The 19,364-nt window shown below is 55.0% G+C and overlaps 1 protein-coding gene across 1 annotated transcript in view; it reads left to right on the top strand.

The window, feature by feature from the left end:
* COL27A1 (collagen type XXVII alpha 1 chain) overlaps positions 1-19,364 on the top strand; it is a 1,232,768-nt gene that overhangs the window by 368,807 nt on the left and 844,597 nt on the right. Inside the window, exons 7-8 of the mRNA XM_078646681.1 lie at positions 4,448-4,501; positions 13,808-13,852. Coding sequence (XP_078502807.1) covers positions 4,448-4,501; positions 13,808-13,852 — 99 coding nt within the window. The remainder of the gene's footprint in view (positions 1-4,447; positions 4,502-13,807; positions 13,853-19,364) is intronic.

Below are 19,364 nucleotides of genomic sequence, written 5' to 3'. Positions count from 1 at the left end.
CTTAGAGTGCTATGTGAACTGTGTCCTAGAGTGCTGTGGTCAGCTGTGTCCTAGAGTGCTGTGGTGAGCTGTGCCCTAGAGTGCTGTGGTGAGCTGTGTTCTAGAGTGCTCGGGTGAGCCGTGCCCTAGAGTGCTGTGGTGAGCTGTGCCCTAGAGTGCTGTGGTGAGCTGTGTCCTAGAGTGCTGTGGTGAGCTGTGTCCTAGAGTGCTGTGGTCAGCTGTGTTCTAGAGTGCTGTGGTTAGCTGTGCCCTAGAGTGATGTGGTCAACTGTGCCCTAGAGTGCTGTGGTGAGCTGTGTCCTAGAGTGCTGTGGTGAGCTGTGCCCTAGAGTGCTGTGGTCAGCTGTGTCCTAGAGTGCTGTGGTCAACTGTGTCCTAGAGTGCTGTGGTTTGCTGTGCCCTAGAGTGCTGTGGTGAGCTGTGTCCTAGAGTGCTGTGGTCAGCTGTGTTCTAGAGTGCTGTGGTCAGCTGTGTTCTAGAGTGCTGTGGTTAGCTGTGCCCTAGAGTGCTGTGGTCAACTGTGTCCTAGAGTGCTGTGGTCAGCTGTGTCCTAGAGTGCTGTGGTGAGCTGTGCCCTAGAGTGCTGTGGTCAGCAGTGTCCTAGAGTGCTGTGGTCAGCCGTGCCCTACCGTGCTGTGGTCAGCTGTGTCCTAGAGTGCTGTGGTTAGCTGTGCCCTGGAGTGCTGTGGTTAGCTGTGCCCTGGAGTGCTGTGGCCAACTGTGTCCTAGAGTGCTGTGGTTAGCTGTGTCCTAGAGTGCTGTGGTTAGCTGTGCCCTGGAGTGCTGTGGTGAGCTGTGCCCTGGAGTGCTGTGGTTAGCTGTGCCCTAGAGTGCTGTGGTTAGCTGTGCCCTGGAGTGTTGTGGTTAGCTGTGCCCTGGAGTGCTGTGGTTAGCTGTGCCCTGGAGTGCTGTGGTTAGCTGTGCCCTGGAGTGCTGTGGTTAGCTGTGCCCTAGAGTGCTGTGGTTAGCTGTGCCCTGGAGTGTTGTGGTCAACTGTGTCCTAGAGTGCTGTGGTTAGCTGTGCCCTGGAGTGCTGTGGTTAGCTGTGTCCTAGAGTGCTGTGGTTAGCTGTGCTCTGGAGTGCTGTGGTTAGCTGTGCCCTGGAGTGCTGTGGTTAGCTGTGCCCTGGAGTGCTGTGGTTAGCTGTGTCCTAGAGTGCTGTGGTTAGCTGTGCCCTGGAGTGCTGTGGTGAGCTGTGCCCTGGAGTGCTGTGGTTAGCTGTGCCCTAGAGTGCTGTGGTTAGCTGTGCCCTGGAGTGTTGTGGTTAGCTGTGCCCTGGAGTGCTGTGGTTAGCTGTGCCCTGGAGTGCTGTGGTTAGCTGTGCCCTGGAGTGCTGTGGTTAGCTGTGCCCTAGAGTGCTGTGGTTAGCTGTGCCCTGGAGTGTTGTGGTCAACTGTGTCCTAGAGTGCTGTGGTTAGCTGTGCCCTGGAGTGCTGTGGTTAGCTGTGTCCTAGAGTGCTGTGGTTAGCTGTGCTCTGGAGTGCTGTGGTTAGCTGTGCCCTGGAGTGCTGTGGTTAGCTGTGCCCTGGAGTGCTGTGGTTAGCTGTGTCCTAGAGTGCTGTGGTTAGCTGTGCCCTGGAGTGCTGTGGTGAGCTGTGCCCTGGAGTGCTGTGGTTAGCTGTGCCCTAGAGTGCTGTGGTTAGCTGTGCCCTGGAGTGTTGTGGTTAGCTGTGCCCTGGAGTGCTGTGGTTAGCTGTGCCCTGGAGTGCTGTGGTTAGCTGTGCCCTGGAGTGCTGTGGTTAGCTGTGCCCTAGAGTGCTGTGGTTAGCTGTGCCCTAGAGTGCTGTGGTTAGCTGTGTCCTAGAGTGCTGTGGTTAGCTGTGCCCTAGAGTGCTGTGGTTAGCTGTGCCCTGGAGTGTTGTGGTCAACTGTGTCCTAGAGTGCTGTGGTTAGCTGTGCCCTGGAGTGCTGTGGTTAGCTGTGTCCTAGAGTGCTGTGGTTAGCTGTGCTCTGGAGTGCTGTGGTTAGCTGTGCCCTGGAGTGCTGTGGTTAGCTGTGCCCTGGAGTGCTGCGGTTTGCTGTGCCCTGGAGTGCTGTGGTTAGCTGTGCCCTGGAGTGTTGTGGTCAACTGTGTCCTAGAGTGCTGTGGTTAGCTGTGTCCTAGAGTGCTGTGGTTAGCTGTCCCCTGGAGTGCTGTGGTTAGCTGTGCCCTGGAGTGCTGTGGTTAGCTGTGCCCTAGAGTGCGTGGTTAGCTGTGCCCTGGAGTGCTGTGGTCAACTGTGTCCTAGAGTGCTGTGGTTAGCTTTGTTCTAGAGTTCCGTGATGAGCTGTGTCTTAGAGTGCTATGTGAACTGTGCACTAGAGTGCTATTGTAAATGATGCATTAGAGTGCTGTGGTCAGCTGTGCACCGGAGTGCTGTAGTGAGCTGTGTCGAGTTCTGTGGTGAGTTGTGTCCTAGAATCCTATAATGAACTGTGCACTAGAGTGCTGTTGTCAGCTCATGAGGCACCTGGTGATACGCCGGAGGTGGAGCCACTCACGAGGCACCTGGTGATACGCCGGAGGTGGAGCCACTCACGAGGCACCTGGTGATACACCGGAGGTGGAGCCACTCACGAGGCACCTTGTGATACGCCGGAGGTGGAGCCACTCACAAGGCACCTGGTGATAAGCCGGAGGTGGAGCCACTCACGAGGCACCTGGTGATACGCCAAAGGTGGAGCCACTCACGAGGCACCTGGTGATACGCCGGAGGTGGAGCCACTCATGAGGCACCTGGTGATACGCCGGAGGTGGAGCCACTCATGAGGCACCTGGTGATACGCCGGAGGTGGAGGCACTCATGAGGCACCTGGTGATACGCCGGAGGTGGAGCCACTGACAAGGCACCTGGTGATACGCAGGAGGTGGTGCCACTCATGAGGCACCTGGTGATATGCAGGAGGTGGAGCCACTCATGAGGCACCTGGTGATACGCCAGAGGTGGTGCCACTCATGAGGCACCTGGTGATACGCCGGAGATGGAGCCACTCATGAGGCACCTGGTGATACGCAGGAGGTGGTGCCACTCATGAGGCACCTGGTGATACGCAGGAGGTGGAGCCACTCATGAGGCACCTGGTGATACGCAGGAGGTGGTGCCACTCATGAGGCACCTGGTGATACGCAGGAGGTGGAGCCACTCACGAGGCACCTGGTGATACGTCAGAGGTGGTGCCACTCATGAGGCACCTGGTGATACGCCGGAGATGGAGCCACTCATGAGGCACCTGGTGATACGCCAGAGGTGGTGCCACTCATGAGGCACCTGGTGATACGCCGGAGATGGAGCCACTCATGAGGCACCTGGTGATACGCAGGAGGTGGTGCCACTCACGAGGCACCTGGTGATACGCCGGAGGTGGAGCCACTCACGAGGCACCTGGTGATACGCCGGAGATGGAGCCATTCATGAGGCACCTGGTGATACGCCGGAGATGGAGCTACTCATGAGGCACCTGGTGATACGCCGGAGGTGGAGCCACTCACGAGGCACCTGGTGATACGCCGGAGATGGAGCCACTCATGAGGCACCTGGTGATACGCCGGAGATGGAGCCACTCATGAGGCACCTGGTGATACGCGGGAGATGGAGCCACTCATGAGGCACCTGGTGATACGCCGGAGATGGAGCCACTCATGAGGCACCTGGTGATACGCGGGAGAAGGAGCCACTCATGAGGCACCTGGTGATACGCCGGAGATGGAGCCACTCATGAGGCACCTGGTGATACGCGGGAGATGGAGCCACTCATGAGGCACCTGGTGATACGCGGGAGAAGGAGCCACTCATGAGGCACCTGGTGATACGCCGGAGATGGAGCCACTCATGAGGCACCTGTAGAAACGCGGGAGATGGAGCCACTCATGAGGCACCTGGTGATGAGATGGAGCCACTCATGAGGCACCTGGTGATACGCGGGAGATGGAGCCACTCATGAGGCACCTGGTGATACGCCGGAGATGGAGCCACTCATGAGGCACCTGGTGATACGCCGGCGATGGAGCCACTCATGAGGCACCTGGTGATACGCAGGAGGTGGAGCCACTCATGAGGCACCTGGTGATACGCCGGAGATGGAGCCACTCACGAGGCACCTGGTGATACGCCGGAGGTGGAGCCACTCATGAGGCACCTGGTGATACGCCGGAGATGGAGCCACTCATGAGGCACCTGGGCACTGAGAATGGCGGGGTAGATAATTACTGTGGTTGGTGCCTTGAGTTAAGGAGACCCTGGCAGTTGCAACGTCGAACCCTCCGGCTTATCACTAGCTTAATTCAGCACCTTGTTGTTAAGGATGTGTGATTAATCTGTCTGTCTGTGTGTCCGTCTGTCTGTGTTTCGGTCTGTCAGCCTGTCGGTTGGTCTGTCTGTCTGTGTGTCGGCCTGTCTGTCTGTGTGTCGGTCTGTCTGTCTGTCTGTCTGTCTGTCGGTGCTGACCTGTGTCTCTGCTCTTCTTCCAGGGGGCGCTCGGCCTGCCCGGACTGACCGGTCTCCCTGGGCCTGTGGGGCGGAAGGTAAGAGAAGCGCCTCTGCATGACAGGGACTTCTTGGCGCTATGAGCAGGCTTTCATCTTTGGCTGGAGGCGCTATGGCCGTACTAGAGACTTCTTGGCACTATGAGTAGGCTTTCCTCTTCGGCTGAAGGTGCTATGGACGAACTAGAGGCTTCTTGGTGCTATGAGCAGGCTCCTCTCTGGCTGGAGGCGCTATGGATGCACTAGAGGCTTCTTGGCGCTATGAGCAGGCTCTCCTCTTTGGCTGGAGGCGCTATGGACGCACTTCTTGGCGCTATGAGCAGGCTCTCCTCTTCGGCTGGAGGCGCTATGGACGCACTAGAGGCTTCTTGGCGCTATGAGCAGGCTCTCCTCTTTGTCTGAAGGCGCTATGGATGCACTAGAGGCTTCTTGGGGCTATAAGCAGACTCTCCTCTTCGGCTGGAGGTGCTATGGACGCACTAGAGCAGAGCTTTCCAAACTGTGTGTCCCGACACAGTACTGTGTTGCCTGCAAAAGGTGGGTGTGTCGCGGGCACTTAGCACATAACTGCTACTAACTAAGAGGCATTCCTAGACACTCTGCTCTATGGGGGCCAGGCGATTCACACCAAAGCCTCATTAACAAGTAAATGTTCTTTTAAAGACCTGTGAAGTGCTCCGTGCCCTGGAAGCTGGGTGAGCTGACAGAGGGAGGGAGACAGACAGGAAAGATTTACTTGGCATAACCCAAAAAGACAGCTCTGCTCTTCCAATGTGAGCCTAATAAGAAGGACAAGATTCAAGAAAACCAGGTTGGGGGGCAGAGCCTTCGGTGTGGCAGCCACACGCCTTTGGAATGAACTGCCAAAGCCCATTAGACAGGCCGACTCACTGTTATGTTTCAGAAAGAGTCTGAAAACCTGGTTATTTCCAAGGGCAGAAAAGTAGATCTTCCCTACCAGCTCAGGCTGATCTTCGTGCTGACTAGTCTGTAGTCTAAGCGCCAGGATACCCGCAGGGTGGCAGTTTTGCGCTATATAAATGCTTCATACAATATAATACAATACCATATACCCGTGGCGTATCGGCCTCCCAAAAGAGGGACCATATACCTGTGGCGTATCGGCTTCCAAAAGAGAGACCATATACCTGTGGCGCATCGACCTTCCAAAAGGGATATCATATACCCTTGGCACATCGACCTTCCAAAAAAGAGATCATATACCCGTGGCGAATCAGCCTTCCAAAAGAGGGACCATATACCTGTGGCGCATCGGCTTCCAAAAGAGATACCATATACCTGTGGCGCATCGACCTTCCAGGAGAGAGACAATATACCTGTGGCGAATCGGCTTCCAAAAGAGAGACCATATACCTGTGGCGAATCGGCTCCCAAAAGAGAGACCATATACCCGTGGCGTATCGGCTTCCAAAAGAGAGACCATATACCTGTGGCGCATCGGCTTCCAAAAGAGAGACCATATACCTGTGGCGCATGGACCTTCCAAAAGGGAGACCATATACCCGTGGCGTATCGGCCTCCCAAAAGAGGGACCATATACCCGTGGCATATCGGCCTTCCAAAAGAGGGACCATATACCTGTGGCGCATCGGCTTCCAAAAGAGAGACCATATACCTGTGGCGCATCGACCTTCCAAAAGGGAGACCATATACCCGTGGCGTATCGGCCTCCCAAAAGAGGGACCATATACCCATGGCGTATCGGCCTTCCAAAAGAGGGACCAAATACCTGTGGCGCATCGACCTTCCAAAAGGGAGACCATATACCTGTGGCGTATCGGCCTCCCAAAAGAGAGACCATATACCTGTGGCGCATCAACCTTCCAAAAGAGGGACCATATACCTGTGGCGCATCGACCTTCCAAAAGAGAGACCATATACCTGTGGCGCATCAACCTTCCAAAAGAGGGACCATATACCTGTGGCGCATCGGCTTCCAAAATAGAGACCATATACCTGTGGAGCATTGACCTTCCAAAAGGGAGATCATATGCCTGCGGCGCATCGGCTACCAAAAGAGAGACCATATACCTGTGGCGCATCGACCTTCCAAAAGAGAGACCATATACCTGTGGCGCATCGACCTTCCAAAAGAGAGACCATATACCTGTGACACATCGACCTTCCAAAAGAGGGACCACATACCCGTGGCTCATCAGCCTTCCAAAAGAGGGACCATATACCTGTGGCGCATCGACCTTCCAAAAGAGAGACCATATACCTGTGGCGCATCGACCTTCCAAAAGAGAGATCATATACCTGTGGCGCATCGACCTTCTAAAAAAGAGACCATATACCCGTGGCGCATCGACCTTCTAAAAAAGAGACCATATACCCGTGGCGCATCGACCTTCCATAAGAGAGACCATATACCCGTGGCGCATCGACCTTCTAAAAAAGAGACCATATACCTGTGGCGCATCGACCTTCCATAAGAGAGACCATATACCTGTGGCACATCGGCTTCCAAAAGAGAGACCATATAGCTGTGTCGCATCGACCTTCAAAAAGAGGGACCATATACCCGTGGCGCATCAGCCTTCCAAAAGAGGGACCATATACCTGTGGGGCATCGACTTTCCAAAAGAGAGACCATATACCTGTGGCGCATCGGCTTCCAAAAGAGAGACCATATACCTGTGGCGTATTGGCTTCCAAAAGAGAGACCATATACCCGTGACGCATCGGCTTCCAAAAGAGAGACCATGTACCTGTGGCGCATCGGCTTCCAAAGGAGAGACCATATACCTGTGGGGCATCGACCTTCCAAAAGAGGGACCATGTACCTGTGGCACATCGACCGTCCAAAAGAGGGACCATGCACCCGTGGCGTATTGGCCTTCGAAAAGAGGGACCACATACCCGTGGCGCATCAGCCTTCCAAAAGAGAGACCATATATCCATGGCGCATGGGCTTTCCAATAGAGGGACCATATACCTGTGGCGCATCAACCTTCCAAAAGAGGGACCATATACCTGTGGCGCATCGGCTTCCAAAATAGAGACCATATACCTGTGGAGCATTGACCTTCCAAAAGGGAGATCATATGCCTGCGGCGCATCGGCTACCAAAAGAGAGATCATATACCTGTGGCGCATCGACCTTCTAAAAAAGAGACCATATACCCATGGCGCATCGACCTTCTAAAAAAGAGACCATATACCCGTGGCGCATCGACCTTCCATAAGAGAGACCATATACCCGTGGCGCATCGACCTTCTAAAAAAGAGACCATATACCTGTGGCGCATCGACCTTCCATAAGAGAGACCATATACCTGTGGCACATCGGCTTCCAAAAGAGAGACCATATAGCTGTGTCGCATCGACCTTCAAAAAGAGGGACCATATACCCGTGGCGCATCAGCCTTCCAAAAGAGGGACCATATACCTGTGGGGCATCGACTTTCCAAAAGAGAGACCATATACCTGTGGCGCATCGGCTTCCAAAAGAGAGACCATATACCTGTGGCGTATTGGCTTCCAAAAGAGAGACCATATACCCGTGACGCATCGGCTTCCAAAAGAGAGACCATGTACCTGTGGCGCATCGGCTTCCAAAGGAGAGACCATATACCTGTGGGGCATCGACCTTCCAAAAGAGGGACCATGTACCTGTGGCACATCGACCGTCCAAAAGAGGGACCATGCACCCGTGGCGTATTGGCCTTCGAAAAGAGGGACCACATACCCGTGGCGCATCAGCCTTCCAAAAGAGAGACCATATATCCATGGCGCATGGGCTTTCCAATAGAGGGACCATATACCTGTGGCGCATCAACCTTCCAAAAGAGGGACCATATACCTGTGGCGCATCGGCTTCCAAAATAGAGACCATATACCTGTGGAGCATTGACCTTCCAAAAGGGAGATCATATGCCTGCGGCGCATCGGCTACCAAAAGAGAGATCATATACCTGTGGCGCATCGACCTTCTAAAAAAGAGACCATATACCCATGGCGCATCGACCTTCTAAAAAAGAGACCATATACCTGTGGCGCATCGACCTTCCATAAGAGAGACCATATACCTGTGGCACATCGGCTTCCAAAAGAGAGACCATATAGCTGTGTCGCATCGACCTTCAAAAAGAGGGACCATATACCCGTGGCGCATCAGCCTTCCAAAAGAGGGACCATATACCTGTGGGGCATCGACTTTCCAAAAGAGAGACCATATACCTGTGGCGCATCGGCTTCCAAAAGAGAGACCATATACCTGTGGCGTATTGGCTTCCAAAAGAGAGACCATATACCCGTGACGCATCGGCTTCCAAAAGAGAGACCATGTACCTGTGGCGCATCGGCTTCCAAAGGAGAGACCATATACCTGTGGGGCATCGACCTTCCAAAAGAGGGACCATGTACCTGTGGCACATCGACCGTCCAAAAGAGGGACCATGCACCCGTGGCGTATTGGCCTTCGAAAAGAGGGACCACATACCCGTGGCGCATCAGCCTTCCAAAAGAGAGACCATATATCCATGGCGCATGGGCTTTCCAATAGAGGGACCATATACCTGTGGCGCATCGACCTTCCAAAAGAGAGACCATATACCCGTGGCACATCGGCTTCCGAAAGAGAGACCATATACCCGTGGTGCATCGACATTCCAAAAGAGGGACCATGTACCCGTATCGCGTTGGCCTTCCAAAAGAGGGACCATATACCCGTGGCACATCGGCTTCCAAAAGAGGGCCCATATACCCATGGCGCATCGACCTTCCATAAGAGAGACCATATTCCCGTGGCGTATCGACCTTCCGAAAGAGAGACCATATACTTGTGGCACCTTGGCTTCCAAAAGAAAGATCATATACCCGTGGCGCATCGACCTTCCAAACGAGGGGCCATATATCCGTGGTGCATCGATCTTCCAAAAGAGAGACCATATACCTGCGGCGCATCGACCTTCCAAAAGAGAGACCATATACCTGTGGCGCATCGGCTTCCAAAAGAGAGACCATATACCTGTGGCGCATCGACCTTCCAAAAGAGAGACCATATACCTGTGACGCATCAACCTTCCAAAAGAGAGACCATATACCTGTGGCGCATCGGCTACCAAAAGAGAGACCATATACCTGTGGCGCATCGACCTTCCAAAAGAGAGACCATATACCTGTGGCGCATCGACCTTCCAAAAGAGAGACCATATACCTGTGGCGCATCAACCTTCCAAAAGAGGGACCATATACCTGTGGCGCATCGGCTTCCAAAAGAGAGACCATATACCTGTGGCGCATCGGCTTCCAAAAGAGAGACCATATACCTGTGGGGCATCGACCTTCCAAAAGAGAGACCATATACCTGTGGCGCATCAACCTTCCAAAAGAGAGACCATATACCTGTGGCGCATCGGCTACCAAAAGAGAGACCATATACCTGTGGCGCATCGACCTTCCAAAAGAGAGACCATATACCTGTGGCGCATCGACCTTCCAAAAGAGAGACCATATACCTGTGGCGCATCAACCTTCCAAAAGATGGACCATATACCTGTGGCGCATCGGCTTCCAAAATAGAGACCATATACCTGTGGAGCATTGACCTTCCAAAAGGGAGATCATATACCTGCGGTGCATCGGCTACCAAAAGAGAGACCATATACCTGTGGCGCATCGACCTTCCAAAAGAGAGACCATATACCTGTGGCGCATCGACCTTCCAAAAGAGAGACCATATATCTGTGGCGCATCGACCTTCCAAAAGAGAGACCATATACCTGTGGCGCATCGACCTTCCAAAAGAGAGATCATATACCCGTGGCTCATCAGCCTTCCAAAAGAGGGATCATATACCTGTGGTGCATCGACCCTCCAAAAGAGAGACCATATACCTGTGGCGCATCGACCTTCCAAAAGAGAGATCATATACCCGTGATGCATCGACCTTCCAAAAGAGGGACCATATACCTGTGGCGTATCGGCTTCCAAAAGAGAGACCATATACCTGTAGTGCATCGACCTTCCAAAAGGGAGATCATATAGCTGTGGCACATCGGCTTACAAAAGAGAGACCATATACCCGTGGCGCATCGACCTTCTAAAAAAGAGACCATATACCTGTGGCGCATCGACCTTCCATAAGAGAGACCATATACGTGTGGCGCATCGGCTTCCAAAAGAGAGACCATATACCTGTGGCGCATCGACCTTCCAAAAGGGGGACCACATACCCGTGGCGCATCAGCCTTCCAAAAGAGGGACCATATACCTGTGGTGCATCAACCTTCCAAAAGAGAGACCATATACCTGTGGCGCATCGACCTTCCAAAAGAGAGATCATATACCCGTGATGCATCGACCTTCCAAAAGAGGGACCATATACCTGTGGCGTATCGGCTTCCAAAAGAGAGACCATATACCTGTAGCGCATCGACCTTCCAAAAGGGAGATCATATAGCTGTGGCACATCGGCTTACAAAAGAGAGACCATATACCCGTGGCGCATCGACCTTCCAAAAGAGAGACCATATACCTGTGGCGCATCGACCTTCCAAAAGAGGGACCACATACCCGTGGCTCATCAGCCTTCCAAAAGAGGGACCATATACCTGTGGTGCATCGACCTTCCAAAAGAGAGACCATATACCTGTGGCGCATCGACCTTCCAAAAGAGAGATCATATACCCGTGATGCATCGACCTTCCAAAAGAGGGACCATATACCTGTGGCGTATCGGCTTCCAAAAGAGAGACCATATACCTGTAGCGCATCGACCTTCCAAAAGGGAGATCATATAGCTGTGGCACATCGGCTTACAAAAGAGAGACCATATACCCGCTGCGCATCGACCTTCTAAAAAAGAGACCATATACCTGTGGCGCATCGACCTTCCATAAGAGAGACCATATACGTGTGGCGCATCGGCTTCCAAAAGAGAGACCATATACCTGTGGCGCATCGACCTTCCAAAAGGGGGACCACATACCCGTGGCGCATCAGCCTTCCAAAAGAGGGACCATATACCTGTGGGGCATCGACTTTCCAAAAGAGAGACCATATACCCGTGACGCATCAGCTTCCAAAAAAGAGACCATGTACCTGTGGCGCATCGGCTTCCAAAAGAGGGACCATGTACCTGTGGCACATCGACCGTCCAAAAGAGGGACCATGTACCTGTGGCACATCGACCGTCCAAAAGAGGGACCATGCACCCGTGGCGTATTGGCCTTCCAAAAGAGGGACCACATACCCGTGGCGCATCAGCCTTCCAAAAGAGAGACCATATATCCGTGGCACATGGGCTTTCCAATAGAGGGACCATATACCTGTGGCGCATCGACCTTCCAAAAGAGGGACCATATACCCGTATCGCGTCGGCCTTCCAAAAGAGGGACCATATACCTGTGGCGCATCAACCTTCCAAAAGAGGGACCATATACCCATGGCGCATCGACCTTCCATAAGAGAGACCATATTCCCGTGGCGTATCGACCTTCCAAAAGAGAGACCATATACTTGTGGCACCTTGGCTTCCAAAAGAGAGACCATATACCTGTGGCGCATCAACCTTCCAAAAGAGGGACCATATACCCATGGCGCATCGACCTTCTATAAGAGAGACCATATTCCCGTGGAGTATCGACCTTCTATAAGAGAGACCATATACCCGTGGCGCATCGACCTTCCAAACGAGGGGCCATATACCTGTGGCACATCGATCTTCCAAAAGAGTGATCATATACCTACTTTACAAAAAGATTCTACTCAGCTTCACATATAGATTTGTTTCCAGTTTCTCACACTCTGTCGAAGCAATCAGAAATTATAGTCGTCATTTTCAGACCGAGCAAAAATGTTATTAGATGTCAGCCTACAATGAAGGCCTAGATGGGTATTTGATAAGTTGCTACTAACTAATGAAGACTGGTGAGAGCAGGTGGTTGAAGCAGATGGCTAGAGCAGATGGTTTGAGCAGCTAGTAAGAGCAGATGGTTAGAGCAGATGGTTAGAGCAGATGGTTAGAGCACGGTTAGACTAGCTGGTTAGAGCTTGTTTAGAGCAGCTGGTTAAAGCATGGTTAGAGCAGCTGGTTAGAGCATGGTTAGAGCAGCCGGTTAGAGAAACTGGTTAGAGCAGATGGTTAAAGCAGATGCGACTAACCCTGTAATCTTTAAGAGCGCGATATAGACAGGGCCTCTGACTTCACGGTTTGTGGAGCCCTGAAAAGATTCTTTTAGGGGAAGGTTAGAGCTTTCCAGACAAGACAAAAACAGTTAATAGTGAAGAAAGACTGATTCACATGCTTATGGTGAAGAAAGACTCTGATTCACGTGCTTATGGTGAAGAAAGACTGCATCACGTGCTTATGGTGAAGAAATACTCTGAATCACGTGCTTATGGTGAAGAAAGACTGATTCACGGCCAGGGCGACTGACGCTGTAATCTGGGGATCACGGTTTGATTCCCGGCGCCGGTGGCAGATTAGCCCAGCACCATGTGACTCTGGGCAATAGCTTGCTTAATCTTCCCGATGGCCCCCAGCGCTTGGAGACCCTTACGTGGCATTGTTCGCCCTGTGTGGGGGGGGGGCACCTGTACTCAGACTGTAGCACCTTACATAGACTAGCGCCCGGGGCAGGGGGGGCCACCTCTACACAGATGGTACAGATTATTAATCACCTGCTTCTGGTGAAGAAAGACTCTGAATCATGTGCTTATGGTGGAAAAAGACTGCATCACGTGCTTATGGTGAAGAAAGACTGATCACGTGCCTATGGTCTTCTGATTCGTAAAGCTTTACTACCAATGTGGTGATCGAACAGCGAAAGTCATGACTGTTAATGCTGATTCCATTGATTTAAAAGGAGAATCAAGGTTGAGATGTGACAGAGATGACATTATTTATTTTCCTTTGAAAATAAAAATGTAAATTGACTGGCAATGCCGCCTCCCCTGAGTCAGCCTTGAACCCTCTGCAGCGCTGCCCTGAGAGGCGGGCGCTGTCATGGGCGGCTCGGCTCTGCAGCGCTGCCATGAGAGGCGGGCGCTGTCAGGGGGTACTTGGTTCTCACCTATCACAATTAATAACCCAGTCACTTACCATGACGTAATTCATTTGATGTCTCTACGTGATGATACCAGCAGGTCCAGTCAGCCTTTCATCCTTCTGAAGCCGATAAAATGAGTACCATTGAGTTGGGTAACAATAAACATGTTATTCAGCGCCTAGATACCCTTCTGGGTGAACGTGCACTTAGGAAATACACGTTATGTTATGATGGATACATTTTTAACAAATGTCTTTTGTGAGTGATAATTTACTATAATCTGAACAACTTTGACTGTGACTAAGAAGCTTCTCTTGTGTCTCTGCAGGGGCTGAAAGGTTACCCGGGACCCCCGGGGCACCCCGGAGAGCAGGTGAGTGTCCGGCTCAATGGCCCCTGTAGGTAGAGGGGGGAGTACTGTACACAGACGGTAGTGCCCCAGAATGGTGGGGCTGGGGCACACAGACTGCCCTGGGCGGGGGGGGGGGCATCACCTGTACACAGACTGTAGCGCCCCGGGTGGGGGGGCACCTGTACACAGACTGCCCTGGGCGGGGGGGGGCACCTGTACACAGACTGTAGCGCCCCGGGGGGGCACCTGTACACAGACGGTAGCGCCCCGGGGGGGGGCACCTGTACACAGACTGTAGCGCCCCGGGGGGGGGCACCTGTACACAGACGGTAGCGCCCGGGCAGGGGGGGACCTGTACACAGACTATAGCGCCCGGGCAGGGGGGGACACCTGTACACAGACTGTAGCGCCCGGGCAGGGGGGGGACACCTGTACACAGACTGTAGCGCCCTGGGCGTGGGGGACCTGTACACAGACTGTAGCGCCCGGGCAGGGGGGACACCTGTACACAGACTGTAGCGCCCGGGCAGGGGGGACACCTGTACACAGACTGTAGCGCCCGGGCAGGGGGGGCACCTGCACACAGACTGTAGCGCCCGGGCAGGGGGGACACCTGTACACAGACTGTAGCGCCCGGGCAGGGGGGACACCTGTACACAGACTGTAGCACCCTGGGCGTGGGGGACACCTGTACACAGACTGTAGCGCCCGGGCAGGGGGGGCACCTGCACACAGACTGTAGCGCCTGGGCGGGGGGGGGCACCTGTACACAGACTGTAGCGCCCTGGGCGGGGGGGACACCTGTACACAGACTGTAGAGCCCCGGGCAGGGGGGACACCTGTACACAGACTGTAGCGCCCCGGGCAGGGGGGACACCTGTACACAGACTGTAGCGCCCCGGGCAGGGGGGACACCTGTACACAGACTGTAGCGCCCTGGGCAGGGGGGACACCTGCACACAGACTGTAGCGCCCCGGGCAGGGGGGACACCTGTACACAGACTGTAGCGCCCTGGGCGTGGGGGACACCTGTACACAGACTGTAGCGCCCTGGGCAGGGGGGGACCTGTACACAGACTGTAGCGCCCTGGGCAGGGGGGACACCTGCACACAGACTGTAGCGCCCCGGGCAGGGGGGGGCACCTGTACACAGACTGTAGCGCCCTGGGCAGGGGGGACACCTGCACACAGACTGTAGCACCCCGGGCAGGGGGGGGCACCTGTACACAGACTGTAGCGCCCGGGCAGGGGGGGGGCACCTGTACACAGACTGTAGCGCCCTGGGCAGGGGGACACCTGCACACAGACTGTAGCGCCCCGGGCAGGGGGGACACCTGTACACAGACTGTAGCGCCCTGGGCAGGGGGGGCACCTGTACACAGACTGTAGCGCCCGGGCAGGGGGGGGGCACCTGTACACAGACTGTAGCGCCCTGGGCAGGGGGGACACCTGCACACAGACTGTAGCGCCCCGGGCAGGGGGGACACCTGTACACAGACTGTAGCGCCCTGGGCAGGGGGGACACCTGCACACAGACTGTAGCGCCCCGGGCAGGGGGGACACCTGTACACAGACTGTAGCGCCCTGGGCAGGGGGGACACCTGTACACAGACTGTAGCGCCCTGGGCAGGGGGGACACCTGTACACAGACTGTAGCGCCCTGGGCAGGGGGGGCACCTGCACACAGACTGTAGCGCCCTGGGCAGGGGGGACACCTGCACACAGACTGTAGTGCCCCTGGTGGGGGGGGGCACCTGTACACAGACTGTAGCGCCCCGGGCAGGGGGGGCACCTGTACACAGACTGTAGCGCCCAGGGCGGGGGGGACACCTGCACACAGACTGTAGCGCCCCGGGCGGGGGGGACACCTGCACACAGACTGCAGTGACCCGGCGGGGGGGCACCTGTACACAGACTTTAGTGCCCCAGCCTGTCCCCTCCTCTCACACCGAGGGCAGTGTCCCAGGATTTTCCCCTCCTCTTCCTGCCCTCTTTCTTAATGTCTCCCTGAAGCACTTGTCTCACTTTCTCTCTCTCCTTCCCACTCTTTGCCTCTATCCCGCTGTCTTAATCTCTGTTTTTCTGCCCCCACCCTTTCTCTGCCTCTCTCTCGCAGTCTATCACTGTCTCTGCCTCTGTCTCTCTCTCTCGCAGTCTCACTCTGTCACCCTCTCTGATCCTCTCTCTCTCTCTTCCTCTTGCTTTCTCACTCTCACTCTCTGCCTTTTTCTCATTCTCTCTGCTCTCTCTGTTGCAGTCTCTCTCTGTCACTCTCACCTTCTCTGCCTCTCTCTCCCATGGTCTCACTCTGTCGCTTTCACTCTTGCAGTCTCACTCTTTCGCGCTCACTCTCTTGCTCTCTCACTCTCTCTGCCTCCCCTCTCTCTCTTTCTCTCTCTCTCACGTTCCTTCCCTCCCTCTCTCTCTGCCTCTCTGTCTTTCGCAATCTCAATCTCTCTCACTCACTGCCTCTCTCTCACTCTCCTTGCCTCTCTCACTCTCTCTCTCATTCTCTTTGCTTCTCTTCCTCTCGCACTTTGCCTCTGTCTCACTCTCTCTGCCTCCCTCTCACTCTCTAAGCCTCTCTCGCAGTCTCTCTCTGTCGCTTCCTCTCTCTCTGCCTCTTTCTTATTCTCTTTGCCTCTCTCTCTCCCTCGCAGTCTCACTCTATCACTTTTTCTGCCTCTCTCACCGTCCTTCCTCCTCTGCCTCCTCTTCCTCCTTCCTTCGTCCGCCTTTTCCTCCTTCTTCCTCCCCCTCCTTCCTTCAGGGCCGTTCCTGGGCACTGTAAGTGCAGTGATGCCATTTAAGAGTATATGGTGCTGGGAGGTTGTCATTAGGAACTCCACAGCACCATAATGGCTACACTGAAGACTGAGAAGTTTGGTACCAAAATTCTCAGCACATTAAACCCGCACTGATGCCAGTGTGGGATTTAATGTAAAGTGCACTAGAGGGCATCTTAGAGATGACCCCCAAAACCCGAACCTACAATCCACGTCTGGGCTGAGTGACTGCAGAGGCTGCCACACAGCAGACATGTTGCTGGACCCCTGGGGGGAGAGCCCCCCGCTCTCCTGGGCCTGCAACAATGCATATCCTGGGCGACTGGACCGACTGGACAACAACGCACACAACTACAAGGAACTCTTCAACATCGTGAAAGAGCTCTCCAACCCCAACGCCGAAAACAACGACATCACCCCATCGCAAGACCTCTGCAACTCCCTCGCCTCCTACTTCCACAACAAGATCGCGGACATACACAACAGCTTCAGCAGTCAACCATCGCACACAGCGACCGCAGCAACGCCACCCACCACCACCCTCCGCGCCTGGACTCCGATCAGCACCGATGACACCGTCCGCATGATGAACTCCATCCACTCCGGATCTCCGACCGACCCCTGCCCTCACCACGTCTTCAACAAGGCCGACGCTGTCATCGCACCCCACCTGCGGGACATCATCAATACCTCCTTCGACACAGCCACCTTCCCGGAGAGCTGGAAGCACGCCGAACTCAGCGCTCTACTTAAGAAACCAACAGCGGACCCCACCGAACTCAAGAACTACCGCCCCATCTCTCTCCTCCCGTTTCCAGCCAAAGTCATCGAGAAGACCGTCAACAAACAGCTGGCCGCCTTCCTCGAGACGAATGGATCCCTCGACCCCTCACAGTCTGGCTTCCGAGCCAACCACAGCACCGAGACCGCCCTGATCGCTGCCACCGATGACATCCGAGCCCTGATGGACAACGGAGAAACAGCGGCCCTCATCCTCCTAGACCTCTCCGCGGCATTCGACACTGTCTGCCACCGCACCCTAGTGCAGCGCCTCAGCAACGTCGGAATTCAGGAGAAGGCACTGGAATGGATCGTCTCCTTCCTCGACGGAAGAACACAGAGAGTCCGCCTACCACAGTACAAGTCAGAGGCCACCGAGGTCATCTGCGGCGTCCCTCAAGGATCCTCACTGAGCCCCACCCTCTTCAACGTCTACATGAGCCCCCTCGCGCCCATCGCACGCCAACACAACCTGAACATCATCTCCTACGCCGATGACACCCAGCGGATCCTCTCACTGACCAACGACCCCGCCGCTTCCAGAGCCAACCTTCACGAAGGGATGAAAGATGTAGCCGAATGGATGACGACCAGCCGCCTGAAACTGAACTCAGACAAGACGGAAGTCCTCATCCTGGGCTCCTCGCCCTCTGTCTGGGACGACTCCTGGTGGCCCCCCGCCCTGGGCACCGCACCCACACCGACAGACCACGCACGCAACCTGGGCTTCATCCTGGACTCCTCCCTCTCCATGACCAGACAAGTCAACGCCGTCTCCTCGTCATGCTTCAACATCCTGCGCATGCTACGAAAGATCTTCCGGTGGATCCCCACCGAGACCAGGAAGACGGTCACCCAGGCCCTCGTCACCAGCCGACTGGACTACGGCAACGCCCTCTACGCAGGAACCACCGCCAAGCTCCAGAAGAGACTCCAGAGGATCCAGAACGCCTCAGCCAGACTCATCCTCGACATCCCCCGACGCAGCCACATCTCCGGACATCTGAGAGACCTGCACTGGCTCCCCGTCAACAAGAGAATCACCTTCCGTCTCCTCACCCACGCACACAAAGCCCTACACGACCAAGGCCCGAGCTACCTCAACAACCGCATCAACTTCTACGCTCCCAAACGCCACCTCCGATCAGCCAGTCACGCCCTCGCCACCGTCCCCCGCATCCGAAGATCGACGACAGGAGGAAGGTCCTTCTCCCACCTGGCCGCCAAGACCTGGAACTCCCTTCCGACCGACCTGCGCCTGACCCAAGACCACCTCTCCTTCAGGAAGAAGCTCAAGACCTGGTTGTTCGAGCAGTAGCAGCACCCCCCCCCAAGCGCCTTGAGACCCTCCGGGTAAGTAGTGCGCTATATAAATGTCCATGATTGATTGATTGATTGAGGTGCTAGGTCTCCTCCCCCAGGATGGACAGGGGGAAGCTTCAAAGGCATGCCGCCTCTGAGAACTTCTCCAGACAATTTGCTGTACCCAGCAACTGGCCCCCCACCCGCTCTACCCCCACTCTGGCGGGAAAAACTACGTCAGGAAGGAGGGTGTGCCAACCTTTGCCAACTCCACCCCTCAGGTGGAGGAGGCGAGGTGAAGCACGACCCCGGGCTCCGGCCATCTTGTAGATGGGGAGTCCTGCCCAATCCCAGCTAGGCTCCTGCCCCCTCCCACAGGAGAGGAGCAGGCTTGGGGGTGTCCTCACCCCGGGACAGGGACCCATTGTTCCCTGCCCTTGCCCTACCTGTCTCGCCCCTAAATTTAGTATTTAGGGGCTCCCTGACCCTTCCTTCCCTTCCTGATATCAAAAGAAGAAAGAAGAACAAGAAGAAGAAGACCCGCCGCGCAGCTGCTAACAACAGGACAACAACAACTGACTTGGCCCCAGCCCTACCGGCCTGTTGATCCTGGAACCTGCTCCTGCCTAAATCCCGGCGACCTCCGCGGACAGCAACCTAGGGAC

The sequence above is a fragment of the Lissotriton helveticus genome, chromosome 5_2 (genome assembly GCF_964261635.1).
Source record: "Lissotriton helveticus chromosome 5_2, aLisHel1.1, whole genome shotgun sequence".
NCBI lineage: Eukaryota > Metazoa > Chordata > Amphibia > Caudata > Salamandridae > Lissotriton > Lissotriton helveticus.
The sequence above is the reverse complement of the archived record's forward strand: the minus strand, read 5'-3'. Positions and strand labels throughout refer to the sequence as shown.